Source organism: Triticum dicoccoides, chromosome 7B (assembly GCF_002162155.2).
Source record: "Triticum dicoccoides isolate Atlit2015 ecotype Zavitan chromosome 7B, WEW_v2.0, whole genome shotgun sequence".
Lineage (NCBI taxonomy): Eukaryota > Viridiplantae > Streptophyta > Magnoliopsida > Poales > Poaceae > Triticum > Triticum dicoccoides.
In genome coordinates, this window is record NC_041393.1 from 397,546,413 (window position 1) to 397,571,502 (window position 25,090).

A 25,090-nucleotide genomic window follows, 5' to 3' on the forward strand; every position below is an offset into this window, starting at 1 on the left:
AGACTAAATGATAGTTGAGTATGTGGACTTGCTAAAAAGCTCTTATATTGACTCTTTCCTATGTTATGAATAATTGCAATTGCTTCAGTGACCGAGATCATAATTTGTTGGTTCTCAATGAAGTTTCTGATTCATACTTGACATTGTGGATAGACTGTTATTTGAGCATAAGAAATCATATGACAATATATATATATATATATATATATATATATATATATATATATATATATATATATATATATATATATATGTTGCTGATATAAGAATGATCATGATGCCCTCATGTCCGTATTTTATTTTATCGACACCTCTATCTCTAAACATGTGGACATTTTTTTCGATATCGGCTTTCGCTTGAGGACAAGCGAGGTCTAAGCTTGGGGAGTTGATACGTCCATTTTGCATCATGCTTTTATGTCAATATTTATTGCATTATGGACTATTATCACACGTTATGTCACAATACTTATGCCTATTCTCTCTTATTTTACAAGGTTTACATGAAGAGGGAGAATGCCGGCAGCTGGAATTCTGGGCTGGAAAAGGAGCAAATATTAGAGACCTATTCAACGCAACTCCAAAAGTCCTAAAACTCCACGAAAGTCATTTTTGGAATTAATAAAAAATACTGAGCATAAGAAATACCAGAGGGGCCCACACCCTAACCACGAGGGTGGGGGCGTGCCCTACCCCCCTGGGCGCGTCCCCCTGCCTCGTGGGCCACCTAGCAGCCCTCCGGTGCCCATCTTCTGCTATATGAAGTCTTTTACCCTGAAAAAATTTGCAAGCAAGCTTTCGGGATGAAACTCCACCGCCATGAGGCGGAACCTTGGCGGAACCAATCTAGGGCTCCGGCGGAGCTGTTCTGCCGGGGAAACATCCCTCCGGGAGGGGGAAATCATCACCATCGTCATCACCATCGATCCTCTCATTGGGAGGGGGTCAATCTCCATCAACATCTTCACTACCACCATCTCCTCTCAAACCCTAGTTCATCTCTTGTATCCAATTTTTGTCCTAAAACCTCAGATTGGTACCTGTGGGTCACTAGTAGTGTTGATTACTCCTTGTAGTTGATGCTAGTTGGTTTATTCGGTGGAAGATCATATGTTCAGATCCTATATGCATATTAATACCACTCTGATTATGAACATGAATATGATTTGTGAGTAGTTACATTTGTTCCTGCAGACATGGGAGATGTCTTGCTATAAGTAGTCATGTGAATTTGGTATTCGTTCGATATTTTGATGAGATGTATATTGTCTCTCCTCTAATGGTGTTATGTGAATGTCGAATACAAGACACTTCACTATTGTTTGGGCCTAGAGGAAGGCATTGGGAAGTATCTCTACTCCTAATGGACGACTTGGTGAATAGTCGTCCGGTCAATTTTCGCTGGTTTTTTTTCGTCATATTCCCACCGTCGGGTTTTTTTGGTCATCGTACACCGGTTTATTTTCGTCATCGTATCGAAAACACCTGGGATCGATCCCTCGTTACTCATACGAGCGATTCCTCCTGCCCCCGCCGCTCGCACGAACCATTTGCGAGGCCCCCTCGCACAAAAAAGCCCGTTTAGGGTTCCACCCACCGCCGCCTCCCTGCTCCACCGCCGCCGCCCCATCTCCCGCTACACCGCCGCCGCCCCATCTCCCGCTCCGCCGCCGCCCCTACTGCTCCACCCTATCTCCTCTCTCTCTCTCTCACTCCTAACGTCCTGGTTTCCTGAGTTCCGGCCGCCGTCGATCCCCAGGGACGTCGCGGATCACCAGGACGCCACCATCGCATATCACCACCGCCGTCGCCGTCGATCCCAGGGACGCTGCAGATCCCCAGTACACTGCCAATACCCAGGACGCCGCGGATCTCCAGATGTCGCCGCCGCCGTCGGCGCGGATCCGCACACGCCGCCGGCGCCACGGATCCCCACGGACCATGCATACGGCGGCGAACAACCAGAACTTCTCCTCCGTAGAGGACACCGCCATAGGTGCGTCGATATTGATCTTCTCCTGCAATGTGGGAGTCTGCCTTGCCAGTACACAATGGGTTCTTTCTAATTCAGACCTTGCTTGCTTATTATGACATGTTCTTTGCCATGGTGAGCACATCACGATACTTTCGCTGTCATGACTTTTGTATGCCATTAATTTTGTTTAGGAGTCAGTTTAAGTGGAGATCGAATGGTTTTTAGATTAAGTGGAGAATCTTCTGTAGTGTATTGTTGTTCAACTGAGACATATGCAGCGGGCATGAAGGCAGCAAGTTACTATACATTCAGAATTCATGTAGTTATAAACAGGAAAAAAGAGACAATGCTACCGCCGTTGGCTTGGCTGCGGCCACCGCTCCTGCTACTAGCCGCTAGCGCCAGGGCGTCTGTCGCCGCCGCCACTTTGGCCGCCGGCTCCGCTGTGGTTCGCACGTTGCATGCGCCTTGGCTCGTGGTGTGTGCTATGTTCATCTGTTCCTGTTCGTACCTTTGATGACTGGTTCGGTGTGTCGTGTGTGTAGGTCGTATGTGCAGCCATCGCGAGAGCACAACCCAAATAATGAGCCTTCTCACAATTCATGGCCCAACATCAAAGAGAACTCTTTCTGTGATTTATTGCGCTTGTCATCCATTGATTGAGCGTATACGGGTATGTATATTATAGTATATTTTGCCGGAAATAAAGGACGGGCTGGTGCTCTGCCTCGCCCTACTGAGAGCTCCACCGGTGCTATCGCTAATATCCTTGTCCTGTAGTAGCTTTATTATTTCTCCCACCTTTTCTGCTACATGTGTAAATGTAGTTACATTTGAGAAAACAAGAGATATTTGGTTGGGATTTTTTTTGACATATCTTTGTTATCTGGGTATCTAAATTATTGTTGAATGCATCTTCATGTGAGAAAATGTGGACAGCTACAGGAGAAACATAAATTTTGTCATATAAAGTTGGAAGTGTTGAACTGCTCAAACTTTCTACTTTGCAAACAAATATAGTGATGCAAGGTATTCAGATGTCTGTTGTTGATGAGAATTTACATTGGGTTCAACATTAAATTAGTGCTTAATTGTTGCCTTGGTGATTGCTACTATTTCATTCTTTCAGAAAGATGTCTACTGTTGGAATGTTTCATAGTTTATGTTTTTCAAAAAAATCCGTTATATACATATATCTACCTCATGTAGATGCACTATCAAATTGTCTCATTAATTCCTTGCCACATTATTTTGCGCAGGCTGGCTTGCCCCTAATTTTATAAATCCTGCCAAATTTCTAAATCTTAGTTCATATGCAGCTGGAAGAATTCCAAGATAGACCATTGCTTCAAGGTTGGGAGCAGCCACGACATAATTGACATCAAAACAAGATCAGGGTCCTACATATCCGGTATTGCTTGGTGAGATTTCTATTTTCCAATCCGTTATATACCTATGATTTATTTGCTACATGAGGTAGTGACGGAATCACCTTTACAATGCCAACTAAATTTCTATTTCTACAGTACTAGCTACTAGCCAATAACATTTGTTTACAGTCTCATCAGTTGATAGAGTGATTAGTCATAGTAAACTATGTGCCAGCTTATGTTATCCAATCAATCTATCTTTTACTAGCATTCCCCATTGTGTAAATTGGTATTATTTGCACCAGCCTGCATACACTCGTAAAACATGGTGGGGAAGACAAGCAAATAGGCACCGGCGGAGCTATGGCAAGGCTCAAAGGGCCATGGCCCGCCCTGGGCTGGAACGAAGACGAGTTTTACATGAATTTATCCCACAATAATGCATTGATTTTTAATTTGGTGGCGCTATTTGCACTATCCAGCCCGTCAACATTTTTTAGGTAACTCCACCATTGCAAATAGGTATCACGATGGTTGCTGCCTAGAGGGAAGTGAAAAGAGAAGACACAACATGGAGAGGAAGACAACCAGATATATCGCTTGTTGCTTTACATCTTTTGTTTGAGCCTTGCTACCGGATTGCTCTTGCAATTGAGGTTTTCCAGTGAGTGTTTGATTACATAGATAGGCTCTTTCCGATGACACCAAGGCTACGACAATGAATAGGCATACTCTTTTCAAAATGGGTAGGTATAATCTTTTCAAAATGAGCATGCATCTTCCCTTTCTGAATAATGGCAACATTAATTTGTTTACTTGTTAAGCTTTCCCTTGAATGACTTACTATTGTTATGCACTTATGTTAAATAAAATTTTTATCGATTTTATAGTATCCTACAATGGTTTACAGATGGTGTGGCTCCTTACACTAAGATGATCGAGCAGAGATCTAGAGTTCTCAACACAGATCGATGACGCCTCCTCGAGATCCACTTCTTTGCAACCCCCAACCCTGGTATAGTATGAAAAATCTACAAATAAATTAGAAGAATAAGTAATTATTGAATGCTTATGTTTGTTGGTGTAGTAGTCCTTTTAGGTCCAGTCCTAGAGGATATTGCTTTACGCTTCCCTTTATTTGAGTGACTTTCATGCTAAATAATATAGTAGATAGATCTAATTAATACTTCTAAGTGCATAATATTTTGTGAAAACCTTACATTTTATAGTGTAGTTGCGTCTTACCTTATGTGTGGGCCTGTAGGTGTGTGCCTCATAACTTTTCTGTTTCCTATAAATTGTCCTTGTTTTGTTTCTTGTGTTTAGGTTTAGATTTTTTTTCTTCAACCTACAGGCTCACTCAGGTTTTCCTTCAATCTTCTACTTCGACCTCTATATTTTCATGTGGAATGTTCAAGAAATATCCAAGAGAAATACAACTGCACTCAGCTTCAGAACATGCACTGGAAAAAATGTGTTGTTTTGGTTTGAATGATGACTCTACCTGTCGTAGAAGTGTGTTGTAGACGCGTATCAGGAATACATGGACGTGGATATGCATTATGGTTGTATTGTGGACGTGGATATGCTCGCCATATTAGCTATATCTTTTTCATATTTTTTTGAGTTTGTTCTCGGGGGTGGGTTGTGGCTGTTTGATAACGGTCCAATTTGGTTGTTTTATGATCTTGTCAAGATATTTCACACCATACAGATTAACTATCACCAGTTTTAGTTAATGATTCCTGATATTTATCTCCCAATGGTTATCCGTCCACATAGTTGCATGCAACTACAAGTATAAACTAATTTTTTAACTTCCATTTCTTGATCAATTGACATCGGAAAGTTAGCACTATTAACGCACTCTTTGTAGAGCACTGCTAATACACTAAAATCTATTTGAAACATATTTTATGGAACACAAAGATTACTTTTTGATATATGTGAAATCTAAACTGCTCTACACTAGAAGCACAAAGAAACATGAAATGAAATCCCCACCTTGGAACACGTAAAAACAGATTTGATGTTGATCTATGATATACCCCATAAACTGCAAAATTTAGCATGCTGATGATGGAATAAAGTTTTAATCAAGGTGTTCTTTTCGAGCAAAAAAACAACATTTTATTCTTTTCCCTTGATTGCATGCCTCATTATTTAATCACCGATGAACATATGCTGCCTCATGTTTCAATCATATTTACTTCCTCTTCCAAGGAATTTATGGGCAGATGTGTTCAAATGCTTTTATCTTTTGAACATGTTTTCATATGAATGAGCTGAAGTCATTTCCCATAAACTGTGGTGCTTTTACTTTTCATTAAGGTTGCTCGACCAATGATGTTCAGTGATTGTGTGCACTCCACATGCATCGCCTTTGTCGAGTAAGAAAAACATGTTTTATTTCTGATTATTTTCACATAATCTTCTTTCGGTTATTTGATTTTCTTTAGGTTTGTCCCCTTACGCTCCTCTTATTCCCTCAATAAAGTTTGGCCTTGTGGCAACTCACGGGGACATACCTCGACAATAGCTATTTCAAAAAAGAGGCAAAAGGAGCGCATGATATATATCATTTCATATATCATGGCAGCAAAAACACATTGTGGTGGTCGCCCTTAGCTATGACGATGTGCATTCCTTAGCACCGGGCATTGGCCTGGGACGTCGTGGAGAGGAGAGGAGGGGGCGGGTGACACCGTGGAGGGAAGGAGAGATGGCGGTGAGAGGAAGGTACGGGTTGAATGACGTGGCATCGAGGGGAGGCAGCAGCAAGAAGCCATGGCGAGGAGAGATTGTGGGGATGAAGCCATGACGAGGAGAGCAGGCCGGGAAAATGAGATGTGAGTGTGAATGTTTTGCCGTGCAATAGGAGTCAGAGATTGAACTGTTTTGTTTATTTTAAGATGAGAAGAAAAAGAGCTGTTGTTTGCCTTTTTAGGGAAAAGCGATTGTTTGTTGTGAGAAAAAGATCACATACTTTTTTATACAGTGAAAATAACACATACCCTAGCAAGTTATTTCCGGAGAATAATTACCAAAAACTAATTACCAAGTGAGCTGCTTACTAAAATTCAGATGCGACTTACTCTACTAAAAAGCAGATGCCACTCCCTCGGACTAAATATGTTGTATATGGGCTTATTTTTTTTAATTTTAATATGTGTTTATATATTCACTTTTGTAGATTAGAGATAAGAACTTTGGCTTCAGATGATGCTTTGAAACTGCAGTTGACAAATTTTTATGATGGGCGGACTGAAAATTCATCGAGTTTTACACAATTAGAAGAGATATATACAAATAGTGGTTCTTCTTTATATATTTGTTGCACATGACAATATAGAAGACATATTTTCATATATGCTTATTTTTGCAGAGTATGAGAGAGATGAAAATGTATGATGTCGACATTCAAAAGGAATACTTAGACAAGGTTTCCAGCATGGTGTTGTTGGAAGTGGCCTAAAATTCACCGAGTTATATACGTGCAATCAGAATAAAAAGTAAAAGGCCCATTGCAACACACGTGCAATCAGAAAGAAACAAGAAACCACATTCACTAAGTTTCTTTCTTCTTTGTGCCTATTGTGCTAAAACAACATTAATGTCAACAAGAGAGTTGCAAAGGAAAATGGAGCTTTAGAAGATGTGCATTATGCAAGGCAAAATCTTTGTTTCTGAAACTGTTATCTCCTCGAGCCTCTTTGACTCAAAGGAGTTTCAAATGAATTTCAGAGGATTGCAGTCCTTACAGTAAATTTCCTATATTGCTTATTTGATTTGTGGGAATCGTTTCATTGTAACGATGTAGCAGGAAAGTTTTGTAAGAATCCAAACATCCACCAAAAACTTTCTTTTACAATCCGTTGAAACAAATAAGTTCATTTCTTTCTCAGTTCTTTGTTTTGCACATGCACTTCTCTCTTTTCCCCATGTTCTTATTTATGTGCACTACTCGCAAAAAGCTTGTTTGGCCACATATGCAATCCTAATACCCTGATCTTTGTGCTCAACGGACTCTATTTTCTCAAGAAAATTCCACTTGACAAATCACACCAAAACTGTGCTACTCTAGGTAAAGAATTACTCAATTGGTGCTCAATACTTTATGAGTTCAGTGAACTGTAAGATAGAGTGACCGTCATCATCCGTGAGGCTACAGAGTGGACGGATTGCACTCCTGCCCTCACTATTGACTGGATTATGAGCCAAAGGAAGGCAATGAGATATGGCCGGCTTCTCCTCAAGCGACACCACAAAATCGTTACACTAGGGCTATGTTCGTTGTGTCACAAAGTTAAAATACCAGAGAAGTTCACTCTGATATTAAATGACTCTTTGTAGAGATGTTGCGACCACCTGCATGTTGATGTTGATGTTTACATGCGGCTTTTGAGATTATTTTCATTTTTTGCTAGCGTAATATTTCCTAACTGGAGTGTTACACAATGAAATTCGTTGATGTTTCTCATGGAGAGGGTTTGAAGATGTTGGTTGTTGTTTCTTCATGATACACATTAAATTTTAGAAAGCATTAAGCGAAGGCATGAACCCTAGGTTCTTAATATTTTTCACGTTTGACATTTTATTGGATACCATGTTCCTAGATTTCTTTGATCAATGCCAATCATAGTTCAAAAAAGCGCTAGGCGTTAATTGTGCGTTTTGCCACCGCCTTGCACTTTACTGACCAAAGCGCATGCTTATGCGCAGTTATGCACAGATTAAGCGTAGTTATGCGCAATGCATTTTGCCAACGCCTAGAGCCTAGGCGCGCTTAAGCGCTCGCTTAGGCGCGCCTTTTTTAACTATGATGCCAATAGAATGTTTAATCACTTCTCGTAATCAGAATGTATAGGCTACCTAGATTCAAATAGTCTATTTTGTATGTTTGTTCAGGGAAGTTGTTCAAGGTGCCCTATTATAGCCTTACAGGGCATCTTTTTAAGACCACGCCTGCTCATGCTCAAATAAAGTTGTTTTCATCCCTAATTTTTTTACAACGCCTGATTTTTGTGCCAAAAATTTGGCAGCTGTTGTTGATGCTCTAGGAGGGCAGACAGCCCCCTACTGTTGCTCTTGGCTCAGCCGCAAGGATTCAAGTGAATGAGGGACCTAATCGATGATGGTGCTTTTCTGAATCTTGTTTGTTGCATATGGGTGGAGAGATAATGTTCATATATCTTGCTTCAGTTGATGCACTGATTCATGTACAGTATGGAGCACCCTGACATCATAGGTACCTACTTATCTCCCACCTCTCTGTTTTTCTTCAGTTGTGAAGGTGTGCCAGTCTACAGTTTCGAGTTCTTCTCTTATGTTTTGTGGATCTTCCTATTTTGAACCTTAACACGTCGTATGCATGTGTGCCAATCTGAAAATGCTACATATTGCATGCTGCTAAAATTACCAAATACTAGGATGTGTTGAGTACAGTGAATGGAAGTTAGCAAAATTAATTAGTACTATAAAGTGCAAGTTATATATGTTATTACAGTTATATCTAGCTACTCAACAAACAATTTCCAAGACTGATCTGTTCATGCATGTGCAGGTGTGCGCTTCACTGAATGAATCATCATGCAATATTCCTACTTCAATATATACTCAAGGCAGCTACTCATTTATATATAAAAATTCCCGCGTTGCTTATTCTCCATGGTGATAGCCCAACCTCATTTATGAAATATTAGGGCCAACAGAGGGCTCTGACAAACTTATGGAGATGGTGGTGATGTCCTCCTCTGGGGATGGAAGGACGGATCTATGGGCATCATGAAGAAGCGCTTGGTTCCACAAGAGAACTGAGGTGCTTGTGGCGGGGTGCTCGAGGTGAGGTGATGGCAGGGCTGGCCGAGCAGAACAAGCTCATTGGCACCAACTCCTCGCCTTCGTCATCACCAATTGAGATAAGGTGCAAAAGGATATCTCACTTATCTCTTATTCAGTCTGTTGGCTGCAGATTTAGCAATGTTTTGTTTGGCAGATTTAACAATTGTTGGATTGTACTCCCTCCGTAAACAAATATAATAACGTAGGGAGCAAATCTGTCACATATAGCAGAATTGGAATAACATGGATTGAAATTTCTTGAATTTATAGGATTATTATTTTTCAACAAAGTCAGACGTTACCTTAGGAAGAAGGCTGTCCAAAATCTTGGCCACATAAAGGAGTACGTAGTTATTGATTTTGAAATAATGTAGTGCATTAGCTAAATTTTTTCATTAATTTCTGAACGCATTTATGTGTAAGCCCCGTCGCGATATTTGTTCCTCCTTTTGGTGATATAGGGCGGTGAGCTTTCTCCATCTCCACTCTTTAACACGGATTGGTTCTGCATTTTGCATCAATGGCTTTGGATAAGAAGTGAATGTTTCTATCTGAATATTATTGAGTTATTGTTGCTTTGTCTAGATCGATTTATTCATTTGGAAAATTCAGTACTTTCTTAACAAAAGTAATAAAAGGACTTGGTCTGGGAGGGAGTAGAGCCGCTTAATTCAATATTTTCTGAACAACAACAATAAAAGGACTTATCCAGTTATAATTTTTCCCAGTAAATGATGGAAATATATATGTATTTTTTCTCCCAATATGCTATGGTCATCTTGTTGCTATGCATATAAAATTTCATGGCCAGATGAGAAGCTGAGAGTTGGCTCTCCTATCTACATGTCTATCTTGCTTTGACAAGGTGATGTAAATATCCAAGAAATCATGTGAGCAGCTCCTGTAGTTCAATATTATCTTTGGTCATTCTGCTATTTGTGTGTGATTTTTCCCCCTATTCATTATGACAATGAAATTCTAGAGACGACCAGGTACTGTTCTGAAGCCAGGTTATTTCCTATTATCTATGGATTTGATGTCTGGTGAACGGTTGTCATACATGCTTTCAACAAAATTTAGAAATGCCAACGTTGCTGGCCTGCATGTTGCCGGACCTGGTGCACACACAATCACCAGAACAAGTCGTTCCAGACTTGAGGTTCATCTTTATGATTTTATTTTTGCAATGCAAACTTGGAGCCTACTGTACAAACTAAAAGCATGCTTATGTCCACATGTAGTGCATACCCAGCCTAAAGTGATTTTTTCCAGTTTGATTGATTTTATTACTAGGGAAAATACCAATGGATGAGTGCTCTCTCAGAGCTGCAATCAAAAGTTATTGCAAATGGTTTGTTTGCTTTTTATTTATCTTTATAGGTTACGAGGTCTGATTGTGCTTCCATTTTGGAATTGTTGGAAAGCTTAGGTTTCCTGATCTAGCTAACAAACCAAACAGTCTATTTAACAACAAGACAATAGCATATCTGTATGTACCTTGGGTGCTAGATTTTCTAGCAGCAAGATAGTAGCATATCTATATGCACCTTGAGAGTTACATTTTCTACCAGTGCTTGTACTACTATTACTATGGGGCTTGTGTGGATAAGGTAATTTCTTTTATAGTTATTTTTTAGTGGGCTAAGTTTGGGTGTTGGTTGGGCCGTGGTGGATAGCTAATTTGGGCCTTGTGCAAATTTTGCTCAACGATAGAAATGCTAGACTCGCATGTGTAGGAATTTATGATAAAAACATAGATATTAAAAGTATACATACCTCACAGAAACAATAAAAGTGTATATATATACTAAGGGTATCACAATAAAATTGAGAGAAAAAACAAATATACTTGGTTGAAGAAGGTTTGTTTGCATGTCTTACCACGAGGTCAGAAGTTTTGCGAGAAGGAAACTATCCAGACGTTGGCACTCTGGTGGAACGGTGCAGAATTGATTAAGCTGGTTTGCGCGGTGAGTATTGTCTGTTACATGTTTTAAGACCTTCGGCGTGAAATTTGCATACTAACTACATATATTGTTTGTGCAGAATGAGTATGAGTTGAGGAAGCAGTTTTTATTATACCTGCTAAAACAACAACTTTCTTGATATTGCTAAAGAATTTCTTAAGCGCATCATCTAGATATTGATAATTTTGTAATAGATGTTCAGCTGGAACATGGACATGTCATTAATCTTTTCTTTTTCTTATCAATTTTCATTGCAAAATGGACTTCAATTATTTAGTAATTGTGTTTGTGTTATATTGTTTGTGCATGTGAAATTTAACATGTAAATCTTGTAAACTTTTTTAAGAGCCCGTGGCAACGCACGGGCACTCTACTAGTACTAAGTAGATGATGGGTTGTTAGAGCGACAGAATCTTAAACCCTAGTTTATGCGATGCTTCGTAAGGGGCTGATTTGGATTCATATGTTTCATGCTATGGTTACATTTACCTTAATACTTCTTTTGTAGTTGCGGATGCTTGCAATAGGGGTTAATCATAAGTGGGATGCTTGTCCAAGAAAGGGCAGTATCCAAGCACCGGTCCACCCACATATCAAATTATCAAAGTAACGAACGTGAATCATATGAGCGTGATGAAAACTAGCTTGACGATAATTCCCATGTGTCCTCGGGAGCGCCTTTTCTCTATATAAGAACTTGTCCAGGCTTTTCCTTTGCTACAAATTACCTTATCATAAAACTATTTGTTACCGATAATTTCAGTGCTTGCAGAGAATACCTTATTGAAAAACCTCTTGTCATTTCCTTCTGCTCCTCGTTGGGTTTGACACTCTTATTTATCAAAAGGACTACGATAGATCCCCTATACTTGTGGGTCATCAGTTGGTGTTCGAGAACCCAGGCGGGCTCCTTGTCTTTGTGCTGGTTATCATGACTCATATGCTTGGGAGCTCGATCTTGACGATTCATGCAAGCCTGCTTACCATGGGGGCTCTGGAACACCATCTTGGCAGATGTAGAACAAATGGCAAGGGCTCCAGGAGTCCGCAACACTTTGTCAGGTCTTGTTCGTGGCCATGAGCCTAATCTCATTTTGCGGGCCTCGTCTGCCCTCTTCAGAGGATGCGCCTCATGGACTAGGTTTCGATGCTAAGCCTCCCTTGGACGGAAACGTCACAAATCAGTCCCATATTGTCTTATTAGATCGGGTTAGTGGGTCGTTGAGGTGCCCATTGGTTTCACATTGACATGATGATGATGCTTCTATTCTTGCTCCCACACCTCATCAAAAGGGAAACCACAAAGAACATGGGGCACGCGTCATGCTGTGAGACCCACTAATTTGTTTTCACTGTGATGGCTATAGAGGAGAAAGAAGGTTACATTTTTCCTTCCACTTCCTTCATTTCGAATCTTGTGCTATCTACCCCTTCGCTCCCTCCACCATTGTTATGCGCATGTAGCTCGTGCCCCTTCCAATCTTCCCACGTTCATTGAGATGGCCCAAACCAAGGCCGACTAGGGGCGGATGTGGACCCAGAGTGCGGCTCAGGCGACAGCTGCCATGGAGCAGAAACAGAATAGGGCGGCCGCCAACGGTGAGAGTAATGAGACCACGGGAAATTGTTTTTGTTGCTTGTTTGCTCCAAGGAGCTCGAGCTACTTGTGGCGGGGAAGTCGATGCTAACGAACATGGCGCGCAGATTTCCCAGGGACGAAGCCCGCCGCCGGAGGTTGCCGCCGAGCATGTGCTCCACTAGGAGTTATTTTGCCAGGGGCTCGAATTCCCGTTGCACATGTTCGTGCGCAGGCTCCTCTTTTTCTTCGGCTGCTAGCACCACCATCTGATGCCGAATGGAGTTTTCCATGCCGTGAACTTCATTATGTTCTACGAGTGTTTTCACATGAGAGCTCCACACTTCAATTTCACATGAGAGCAACCTGCAACTCTGGCCTACGACAAAATTCTTTCTGATCACCTCTTGAAATCGATGCGGGAATGGTACTAGGCATGGTTCTATGCTTTTGGCCTTGGGACAACCTGTGTGCCTTCATCAACAAGCCTCCAAAGAAGCTAGTGTCGGCGTTCTAGATACGGGGGTACCCAGACTTGCCTGCTTGTGGCCCGTGGCGTGACTCCATCGACGACCTGGTACGACCAGTTTCGACATCAACAACTCAAGACCCTCACGAGGCGGACGACACCAAGACCTCCAAGGGGATCAGCCTCCTCAGACTGGCTCCCTAGGCGCAGAGATTTCTATGCAAGGCTCACTTCGTGAGGTTCGGGTGACGTGAGCCATGACGATCAAGGCCAGGCGAGCGCCAGGCGGGCACCAGCAGGCGCAGTGTACCAGTTTACTCTTCGGTGCAAAGGAGGCAAGCAGCAGGCGCGGAGTCCCGAGGAAGCAGCCAAAGGTTTCCATTCCCGTGCAACAAGACCAAGGCCGCCAGGACGGCAGGATGGAGGTCATCACCGAGCGCACCGCAGCGTCACAACCAGAGGCTTTTGCAGGCGAAGACCACTTTAGTCAGGATAAGATGTACTTGTTGTCTCCCTTCAAATTTGGCCGTTGTGGGATCCCTTCCCGCCTCCATTCAGGAATAGGACCAAGGCCACTATAAATAGGACCTAGCCACCACCAAGGGAGGGGATCAGGTCGGATCGGATCCATTCCACCCTCACCAGCTCACCAACTCACTTGAGCCCAAGAACTCGCCTCCTGAGGCTATTCTCCATTGTACTAATTCTTCCTCAGCCCCTCGAGAAAAATCCACCACAAAGCAGGAATAGGGTTTTACACCGCAAGGTGGCCCGAACCTGGGTAAATTGCTGTGTCCTGTTTCCTTCGAGCTCGACGCATTAGGCTGTGAGATTAGCGGGTCGGCAGACTGGGGAGAGTGAGATCTTCGCACGCACCCCAGAGTTTGAACCTCTCAAGGGTTTGCGAAACCCGTAATCTGACATTTGCGGGCCAGGTAGGGGTGTGTCGGAGCTTCTCTTCCGTCGATCGACTCGCCACCGCTCCACTGCTTCCATTGCTGACGCGTGTCGAGCTCGTGCTGAGCGCCGGACCACCCTTGCCACCAGCGTTGCTCAGACGGCACCGGCAGGCGATGGCTTCCCTCACCGGCCCCCGTCGTCGGTGGCGAACGCCGTCACGGGCCTCGCAGGCCATGAGCAACAGGCCTCTTCACTGCATCCGTCCGTGCGCCGCGCCAGGCACCTCGCCACTCCGTTGCTGACTCCAGTTGCTTCATCCTCTCACGCTCGTCATGGCCTGGCGAGCGTGCAGGCCACTCTGCTCATGGCACGCGAGCTCCTGCGCTACCGCCCGGTCGACGACCTCTACAAGGACTGGCTTGACTGCATCGCCGAGCTCGTCAGTGCCGCTAGGGATTCTGCTGCACCAGCTCGCTCGCTGTCTCAACCGCCTCCTGCTGCGGTAGATGTAGCTCATGGAGCTCCTCCTCCACCTCCAAGGCAAAATGCCATCATCGAGCCAAGGCGGGTGGCACCTCGGCGTGATTTGCAGCGTCAGGTGCCCGTGCGCGATGAAGCAAGCTGGCAGGTGGTCCAGCGGCCACAAGAAGATGCGTGCGCGCTCCCGGCACCACGTCAAGACTGCGTGCAACCTGCATTGGTGGTGTGTGAGTGCCAAGACCAGGCTCCACCTCCAAGGCGGGCTCTCGTGACCACAACGGGGTGCCGCGCGTTCACTCCGGAGTTGTGCAGCGTCATCTGGCCAGGGAAGTTCAAGCCCGACTTGCCTCCACGCTACAATGGCACAACTGACCCTGCCGAGTTCCTGCAGCTCTATGAGCTGAGCATCGAGGCAACCAACAGCGACGAGAAGGTCATAACGAACTGGTTCCCCATGGCCCTCAAGGACGGCGCACGCTCCTGGCTCCTGAACCTGCCCGTGGGATCAATCTCCTCCTAGGACGAGATGAGGGAACGTTTCATCACCAACTTCCAAGGCACTCGCAATCGCCCACCGGCCATGTGTGACCTGCGACGCGTCAAGCAGCAACCAGGAGAGACCCTGCAGAAGTATCATCCAGCCACGGTGTTCGCCTCAAGATTCCCAAGGTGCTGGACGAAGCCATCATCTCGGCGTTCACCGACGGCGTCCGGCGTCAAGATGAAGGAGGAGCTCGCCATACACGAAGACCTATGCACGACCCTTGAGATGTTCAACATGGCAACCAAGGACGTGTGTTGGCATTCTGGATATGGGGGTATCTAGCCCTGCCTGCCTACGGCCCATCACGTGGCTCCATCGACAGCCTGGTACGGCCCAGCTTCAGCATCAACAACTCAAGACCCTCGCGAGGGGCCAAGCCTCGTGAGGCGGATGACGCCAAGATCCCCGAGGGGGTCGGTCTCTTCAGGCTGGCTCCCGAGGGGCTGTGAGTTCCATGCAAGGTTTACCTCATGAGGCTCGGCTGACGTGAGCCATGACGACCAAGGGCAGGCGGGCACAGAGCGCAGGTTTCCTCTTTGGTGCAAAGGAGGCAAGCCACATGCGCTAGTCCCGAGGAATCAGCCAAAGGTTTCCATTCTGGTGCAACGAGACCAAGATCGCCAGGACGACAGGACTGAGGTCATCGACGAGCCCACCACAGCGTCACGACCAGAAGCTTTTCGTAGGCGAAGACTACTTTTGTCAGGATAAGGTGTACTACTTGTCCCCTTTCAAACCCGGCCATTGTGGGATCCCTTCCCGCGGACATTTGGGAATAGGACCAAGGCCACTATAAATAGGACTTAGCCACCACCATAGAGGGGAGAGAACGAATCTGGTTGACATCCCCTCAGCTCTGTCAAGCTCAAGAACAACTCACCTCCTGAGGCCAGTTCATCCATTGTACTAGTTCATCCTCAGCCCTCCGAGGCAATCCACCAAAATGCTGGAGTAGGGTATTACACTGCAAGGTGGCCCAAACCAGGATAAACTGTTGTGTCGCTTTGTCTCTTCAAGCTTGTCGCGCTAGGCTTAGGAGGATCGCGAGTAGGCAGGCAGGGTAGGTTGAGATCTCCGCATGCACCCCAGAGTTCGAACCTCTCAAGGGATTGTGGAACCCGTAATCCGACAACGTGAGAGCTGAGGAGGGAAGCCTCTCCCTCCTCGAGCTCCCCGACATAGACCCAGAAGACAAGAAGGCCAAGGCCAAGGACGTGAAGCGCAAGGGACCGGCCATACTCGCAGCCGAGCCAGAGATGAAGCGCGGCTGCGATCACCCAAAGTCATCCAAGGGCAGCCACCCGTTCTGCATCTTCCACAACGTGCACAACCACAACACCAACGACTACCAGGAGCTCAGGGCCATCCGCGACGGGCGCCTTGGTCGTCTCCCTGAGCACAACAATCGAGGCTACAGTCACGGAGGAGGCCGAGGTGGAGGACGCTGGGACGGCCGCGACCATCGTCAGGAGTGGTGTGACCAGCCTTAGGAGGACCACTGGTAGGGCCAGCCTAGCGAGGGCGCCTAGAGGGATCAGCCCCGCGAGGATCGGCCTCAGGGCAACGCTGGTCTTCCTCCGCTGCTACCGCCACCAAGAAGGAACGAAGACCACCACCACGACGAGGGGGCTGGGGGCTTCCAAGAGCCTCGTGCCATCGCCTGCATCCTGGGCGGCTCCCAAGCACCAGCCTCTCATCGCATCTTCAAGCAGTTCGCACGTGAGGTGAACGCATCCCTTCAAAAGCTCAAGGCGACGCGCCCGCTCAGGTGGTCCAAGTACACCATCACTTTCGACTCCTCTGACCAACTCATGTGCGCAGCCACGGATGGCGCGCTCCTAATGCTCTGCTCGCCCATCATCAGCAATGTGCTCGTCACCAAGACGCTCATCGACGGTGGTGCGGGGCTCAATGTCCTCTCTATCCAGACGTTCAATAGGCTCCAAGTGCCATATCACCAGCTTCAGCCTACCAAGCCCTTCTCAAGAGTGACCGGCGGCTCCATGCATCCGATCGGGCAGGTCCGCCTCCCCATCACCTTCGGCAAGCGCGACAACTACCGCACCAAGCTCATCGATTTCGATGTCGCTGACATTCGCCTGCCATACAATGCCATCCTCGGGTACCCAGCTCTCGCCAAGTTCATGGCAGCAACGCACCACGACTACAATGTCCTCAAGATGCCAGGGAACTGCGGCATCATCACAGTCACTTGCGAAGAGAAGGACGCACTGTGCTCTCTCGAGCACACCTACCAGGCTGCAGCGGTTGAGAACCCTGATGACGAGGGTGCCGTCCACCCTCCTCAGGTTGTTCCAAAGAAGAAGAAGAAGCAGATCCACTAGGGATCTCAGGAGGATGGGGCATCCGGCGGTGCCGCCTCAAGCCTAGCGTCTGTGGATGGGGCGCCTTCCCCTCTTGCATAGGAAGGTGCGCCCGGCGCCCCTCTCAGGCTGGGCTCGGGGGCTCTCCTCTGGAGGGCCTCTGACCTAGCCAGCGTCACAAGGGAGGCGCTCGGGCACCATGTGGAGGCATGCTTCAACTCACTCTTCCGCGGAGAGAGTGTTGGGCACGGGGCGCCTAGCGCTCAGGAGTTCGTCGACAAGGCAGTCAAGGAGATTCATGAGGCAAGGATCATACGGGGCGATCACCGCCCACCGCCAGGCGTGGTTCCTTGCCCAGGCGAGGATGAGGAGTTGCGCGTCTGCGTCGACATCCTAGGGCTCAACAGGGCCACTGTCGGTGTCAAAACCGGCGGATCTCGGGTAGGGGGTCCCGAACTGTGCGTCTAGGCGGATGGTAACAGGAGACAAGGGGCACGATGTTTTACCCAGGTTCGGGCCCTCTTGATGGAGGTAAAACCCTACGTCCTGCTTGATTAATATTGATGATGTGTGTTATAAGAGTGGATCTACCACGAGATCAAGGAGGCTAAACCCTAGAAGCTAGCCTATGGTATGATTGTTGTTCGTCCTATGGACTAAAGCCATCCGGTTTATATAGACACCGGAGAGGGCTAGGGTTACACAGAGTCGGTCACAATGGTAGGAGATCTACATATCCGTATCGCCAAGCTTGCCTTCCACGCCAAGGAAAGTCCCATCCGGACACGGGACGAAGTCTTCAATCTTGTATCTTCATAGTCTTGGAGTCCGGCCGATGATTATAGTTCGGCTATCCGGACACCCCCTAGTCCAGGACTCCCTCAGTAGCCCCTGAACTAGGCTTCAATGACGACGAGTCCGGCGCGCATATTGTCTTCGGCATTGCAAGGCGGGTTCCTCCTCCAAATAATTTATAGAAGATTGTGAACACCAGGATAGTGTCCGGCTCTGCAAAAATAAATTCCACGTACCACCGTAGAGAGAATAATATTACACCAGTTCAATCTGCTGACGCGTTTTGTGGCGTGACATCACACCACTACCAAGCCTTTACTCGAATTGTTTTTATTGTACCACCTCAGCGTGTTTAGCGAAGCGGTTTCCTTGGCACATCTTGTCCAAGCAGAGATCGTGTTCCCCTTATTCTGGGATTCCCATCAATACAGACGTGAGTAACCCAACCGCGCCATTGATTGCGGCGCTTGGGAGATAAGCGAGTTTTACCAGGTCGGTGGGGACACATGTTTGTGTCCGCCCATATAAGGGGATAAAGATCCAACCCTTTTACCTGCGCCTTCTTCCTCCTTGGCTTATCCAACTCCGCGAACTCGAGCTCCAGCGCCCAAGTCCGCACTTCTCACCTCAACCTTCTCCAACTATGTCCGGAGCGGGAGGCAAGTGGATGGCCTCCTCCGTCACGGAGGGGCAGATCCAGAAGTTGCGCGACGCCGGATATTTGTCCAGCAACATTGCGCACTGGCTCCCCGACGAGGGAGAGCTCATCCCCACCCCCAGGCCCCATGAGAGGGTAGTATTTCTTCCCCATTTCCTCCGCGGACTGGGCTTCCCACTTCATCCCTTTATCCGGGGGCTCATGTTCTACTTGAAGGAAATATGCCCTAGAGGCAATAATAAAGTTATTATTTATTTCCTTATAATCATGATAAATGTTTATTATTCATGCTAGAATTGTATTTACCGGAAACATAATACATGTGTGAATACATAGACAAACAAAGTGTCACTAGTATGCCTCTACTTGACTAGCTCGTTAATCAAAGATGGTTATGTTTCCTAACCATGAACAATGAGTTGTTATTTGATTAACGAGGTCACATCATTAGTAGAATGATCTGATTGACATGACCCATTCCATTAGCTTAGCACCCGATCGTTTAGTATGTTGCTATTGCTTTCTTCATGACTTATACATGTTCCTATGACTATGAGATTATGCAACTCCCGTTTGCCGGAGGAACACTTTGGGTGCTACCAAACGTCACAACGTAACTGGGTGATTATAAAGGAGTACTACAGGTGTCTCCAATGGTCGATGTTGGGTTGGCGTATTTCGAGATTAGGATTTGTCACTCCGATTGTCGGAGAGGTATCTCTGGGCCCTCTCGGTAATACACATCACATAAGCCTTGCAAGCATTACAACTAATATGTTAGTTGTGAGATGATGTATTACGGAACGAGTAAAGAGACTTGCCGGTAACGAGATTGAACTAGGTATTGGATACCGACGATCGAATCTCGGGCAAGTAACATACCGATGATAAAGGGAACAACGTATGTTGTTATGCAGTCTGACCGATAAAGATCTTCGTAGAATATGTAGGAGCCAATATGGGCATCCAGGTCCCGCTATTGGTTATTGACCAGAGACGTGTCTCGGTCATGTCTACATTGTTCTCGAACCCGTAGGGTCCGCACGCTTAAGGTTACGATGACAGTTATATTATGAGTTTACATGTTTTGATGTACCGAAGGAGTTCGGAGTCCCGGATGAGATCGGGGACATGACGAGGAGTCTCGAAATGGTCGAGACGTAAAGATTCATATATTGGATGATATGGTTAGGCCAAGGGGTCAAGCCCATGAGGCTTTAGGTCGGTGCAAAAGGAGTTTTGCGGAGGCCAGGGGGCCAAACGCCGGAGACCCTGGCGTCTGGCCCTGGGCCAGACGCCGAGGCCCATGGCGTCTGGGCCAGACGCCAAGGATTGTGGCGTTTGGTCCTGGAGTCCGAGTGGGACTCTTGCCTTTCAGGCAAAACCGACTTTGAGGAGGCTTTTGCTCCAAGTTTCGACCCCGGGGCTCAACATATAAATAGAGGGGCAGGGCTAGCACCAAAGGGACAACAAGTTGATCCACGTGATCTATTCCTTAGCCGTGTGCGGCGCCCCCAGCCACTATATTCCTCGATAATACTGTAGCGGAGTTTAGGCGAAGCCCTGCTGCTGTAGTTCATCAAGATCGTCACCACGCCGTCGTGCTGATGGAACTCTTCCCCGACACTTTGCTGGATCGGAGTTCGGGGATCGTCATCGAGCTGAACGTGTGCTCGAACTCGGAGGTGCCGTAGTTTCGGTGCTTGATCAGTTGGATCGGGAAGACGTACGACTACTTCCTCTACGTTGCGTCAACGCTTCCGCAGTCGGTCTGCGTGGGTACGTAGACAACACTCTCTCCTCTCGTTGCTATGCATCACATGATCTTGCGTGTGCGTAGGAATTTTTTTGAAATTACTACGAAACCCAACAGTGGCATCCGAGCCAGGTTATTTATGTTGATGTTATATGCACGAGTAGAACACAAGTGAGTTGTGGACGATACAAGTCATACTGCCTACCAGCATGTCATACTTTGGTTCGGCGGTATTGTTGGACGAGACGACCCGGACCAAGCTTACGCGTACGCTTACGCGAGACCGGTTCCCTCGACGTGCTTTGCACAGAGATGGCTTGCGGGCGACTGCCTCTCCAACTTTAGTTGAACCAAGTATGGCTACGCCCGGTCCTTGCGAAGGTTAAAACGGAGTCTATTTGACAAACTATCGTTGTGGTTTTGATGCGTAGGTGAGATTGGTTCTTACTTAAGCCCATAGCAGCCACGTAAAACATGCAACAACAAAGTAGAGGACGTCTAACTTGTTTTTGCAGGGCATGTTGTGATGTGATATGGTCAAGGCATGATGCTGAATTTTATTGTATGAGATGATCATGTTTTGTAACCAAGTTATCGGCAACTGGCAGGAGCCATATGGTTGTCGCTTTATTGTATGCAATGCAATCGCGATGTAATGCTTTACTTTATTACTAAACGGTAGTGATAGTCGTGGAAGCATAAGATTGGCGAGACAACAACGATGCTACGATGGAGATCAAGGTGTCGCGCCGGTGACGATGGTGATCATGACGGTGCTTCGGAGATGGAGATCACAAGCACAAGATGATGATGGCCATATCATATCACTTATATTGATTGCATGTGATGTTTATCTTTTTATGCATCTTATCTTGCTTTGATTGACGGTAGCATTATAAGATGATCTCTCACTAAATTATCAAGAAGTGTTCTCCCTGAGTATGCACCGTTGCGAAAGTTCTTCGTGCTGAGACACCACGTGATGATCGGGTGTGATAGGCTCTACGTTCAAATACAACGGGTGCAAAACAGTTGCGCACGCAGAATACTCAGGTTATACTTGACGAGCCTAGCATATACAAATATGGCCTCGGAACACGGAGACCAAAAGGTCGAGCGTGAATCATATAGTAGATATGATCAACATAGTGATGTTCACCATTGAAACTACTCCATCTCACGTGATGATCGGACATGGTTTAGTTGATTTGGATCACGTGATCACTTAGAGGATTAGAGGGATGTCTGTCTAAGTGGGAGTTCTTAAGTAATATGATTAATTGAACTTAAATTTATCATGAACTTAGTCCTGGTAGTATTTTGCAAATTATAGATCAATAGCTCGCGTTGTTGCTTCCCTGTGTTTATTTTGATATGTTCCTAGAGAAAATTGTGTTGAAAGATGTTAGTAGCAATGATGCGGATTGGATCCGTGATCTGAGGATTATCTTCATTGCTGCACAGAAGAATTATGTCCTTGATGCACCGCTAGGTGACAGACCTATTGCAGGAGCAGATGCAAACGTTATGAACGTTTAGCTAGCTCAATATGATGACTACTTGATAGTTTAAGTGCACCATGCTTAACGGCTTAGAATCGGGACTTCAACGACGTTTTGAACGTCATGGACCATATGAGATGTTCCAGGAGTTGAAGTTAATATTTCAAGCAAATACCCGAGTTGTGAGATATGAAGTCTCCAACAAGTTCTATAGCTAAAAGATGGAGGAGAATCGCTCAACTAGTGAGCATGTGCTCAGATTGTCTGGGTACTACAATCGCTTGAATCAAGTGGAAGTTAATCTTCCAGATAAGATAGTGATTGACAGAATTCTCTAGTCACCATCACCAAGTTAGTAGAACTTCGTGATGAACTATAATATGCAAGGGATAACGGAAACAACTCCCAAGCTCTTCGTGATGATGAAATCAATGAAGGTAGAAATCAAGAAAAACATCAAGTGTTGATGGTTGATAAGACCACTAGTTTCAAGAAAAGGGCAAAGGGAAGAAGGGGAACTTCAAGAAGAACGGCAAGCAAGTTGCTGCTCAAGTGAAGAAGCCCAAGTCTGGTCCTAAGCCTGAGACTAAGTGCTTCTACTGCAAAGGGACTGGTCACCGGAAACGGAATCACCCCAAGTGATTGGTGGATAAGAAGGATGGCAAAGTGAACATAAGTATATTTGATATACATGTTATTGATGTGTACTTTACTAGTGTTTATAGCAAATCCTAAGTATTTGATACTAGTTCAGTTGCTAAGATTAGTAACTCGAAACGGGAGTTGCAGAATAAACAGAGACTAGTTAAGGGTGAAGTGACGATGTGTGTTGGAAGTGGTTCCAAGATTGATATGATCATCATCGCACACTCCCTATAATTTCGGGATTAGTGTTGAAACTAAATAAGTGTTATTTGGTGTTTGCGTTGAGCATGAATATGATTTGATCATGTTTATTGTAATACGGTTATTCATTTAAGTAAAAGAATAAATTGTTGTTCTGTTTACATGAATAAAACTTTATATGGTTACACACCCAATGAAAATAGTTCATTGGATCTCGATCTTAGTGATACACATATTCATAATATTGAAACCAAAAGATGTAAAGTTAATAATGATAGTGCAACTTATTTATGGCACTGCCGTTTAGGTCATATTGGTGTAAAGCGCATGAAGAAACTCCATGCTGATGGGATTTTGGAATCACTTGATTATGAATCACTTGATGCTTGCGAACCATGCCTTATGGGCAAGATGACTAAAACGCCGTTCTCCGGAACAATGAAGCAAGCAACAGATTTGTTGGAAATCATACATACCGATGTATGTGGTCCGATGAAAGGCTTACAACAGGTATCATTATTTTCTGACCTTCACAAGATGATTTGAGCAGATATGGGGATATCTACTTGATGAAACATAAGTCTGAAATAATTGAAAGGTTCAAAGAATTTCAGAGTGAAGTGGAAAAATCATCGTAATAAGAAAAATAAAGTTTCTGCGATCTGATCACGGAGACGAATATTTGAGTTACGAGTTTGGTCTTCAATTAAAACAATGTGGAATAGTTTCATAGCTCACGCCACCTGGAACACCACAATGTTATGGTGTGTCCGAACGTCGTAACCGCGCTTTATTGGATATGGTGCGATCTATGATGTCTCTTATTGATTTACCATTGTCGTTTTGGGGTTATGCATTAGAGACAGTTGCATTCACGTTAAAAAGGCACCATCTAAATCCGTTGAGACGACACTATATGAACTGTGGTTTAGCAAGAAACCCAAGTTGTCGTTTCTTAAAGTTTGGGGCTGCGATGCTTATGTGGAAAAGTTTCATCCTGATAAGCTCGAACCCAAATCGGAGAAGTGCGTCTTCATAGAATACCCAAAGGAAATTGTTGGGTACACCTTCTATCACAGATCCGGAGGCAAGATATTCGTTGCTAAAAAATGGATCCTTTCTGGAGAAGGAGTTTCTCTCGAAAGAAGTGAGTGGGAGGAAAGTAGAACTTGATGAGGTAACTGTACCTGCTCCCTTATTGGAAAGTAGTTCATCACAGAAATCAGTTCCTGTGACAAATACACCAATTAGTGAGGAAGCTAATGATATTGATCATAAAACTTCAGATCAGGTTACTACAGAACCTCGTAGGTCTTCCAGAGTAAGATCTGCACCAGAGTGGTGTAGTAATCATGTTCTGGAAGTCATGTTACTAGACCATGATGAACCTACGAACTATGAGGAAGCGATGATGAGCCCAGATTCCGCGAGATGGCTTGAGGCCATAAAATCTGAGATATGATCCATGTATGACAACAAAGTATGGACTTTGATTGACTTGCTCGATGATCAGCAAAGCCATGTTAAATAAATGGATCTTCAAGAGGAAGACGGACACTGATAGTAGTGTTACTATCTACCAAGCTCGACTTGTTGCAAAAGTTTTTCAACAAGTTCAAGGTGTTGAATACGATGAGGTTTTCTCACTCGTATCGATGCTTAAATCTATCTGAATCATGTTAGCAATTGCCACATTTTATGAAATCTGGCAAATGGATGTCAAAACTGCATTCCTTAATGGATTTATTAAAGAAGAGTTGTATATGATGCAACCAGAAGGTTTTGTCAATCCTAAAGGTGCTAACAAAATGTGCAAGCTCCAGCGATCCATCTATGGACTGGTGCAAGCATCTCAGAGTTGGAATATACGCTTTGATAAGTTGATCAAAGCATATAGTTTTATATGGACTTACTATGAAGCCTGTATTTACAATAAAGTGAGTGGGAGCACTACAGCCTTTCTGATTAGTATATGTGAGTGACATATTGTTGATCAGAAATGATGTAGAATTTTTTCTGCAAAGCATAAAGGAGTGTTTTAAAGGAGTTCTTTAAAAAGAAAAGACCTCAGTAAAAAGCTACTTATA

At 45.1% G+C, this 25,090-nt stretch overlaps 1 protein-coding gene across 1 annotated transcript in view; it reads left to right on the top strand.

The window, feature by feature from the left end:
• Window positions 1–3,860, top strand: part of LOC119338935 — a 72,007-nt gene extending 68,147 nt beyond the window's left edge. The window contains exons 2-4 of the mRNA XM_037611140.1: window positions 1,516–1,996; window positions 3,295–3,396; window positions 3,651–3,860. Of these exons, the coding sequence (XP_037467037.1) occupies window positions 1,516–1,996; window positions 3,295–3,396; window positions 3,651–3,849 (782 nt within the window). The 3' untranslated portion in view covers window positions 3,850–3,860. The remainder of the gene's footprint in view (window positions 1–1,515; window positions 1,997–3,294; window positions 3,397–3,650) is intronic.
• Window positions 3,861–25,090: the final 21,230 nt, after the last annotated feature.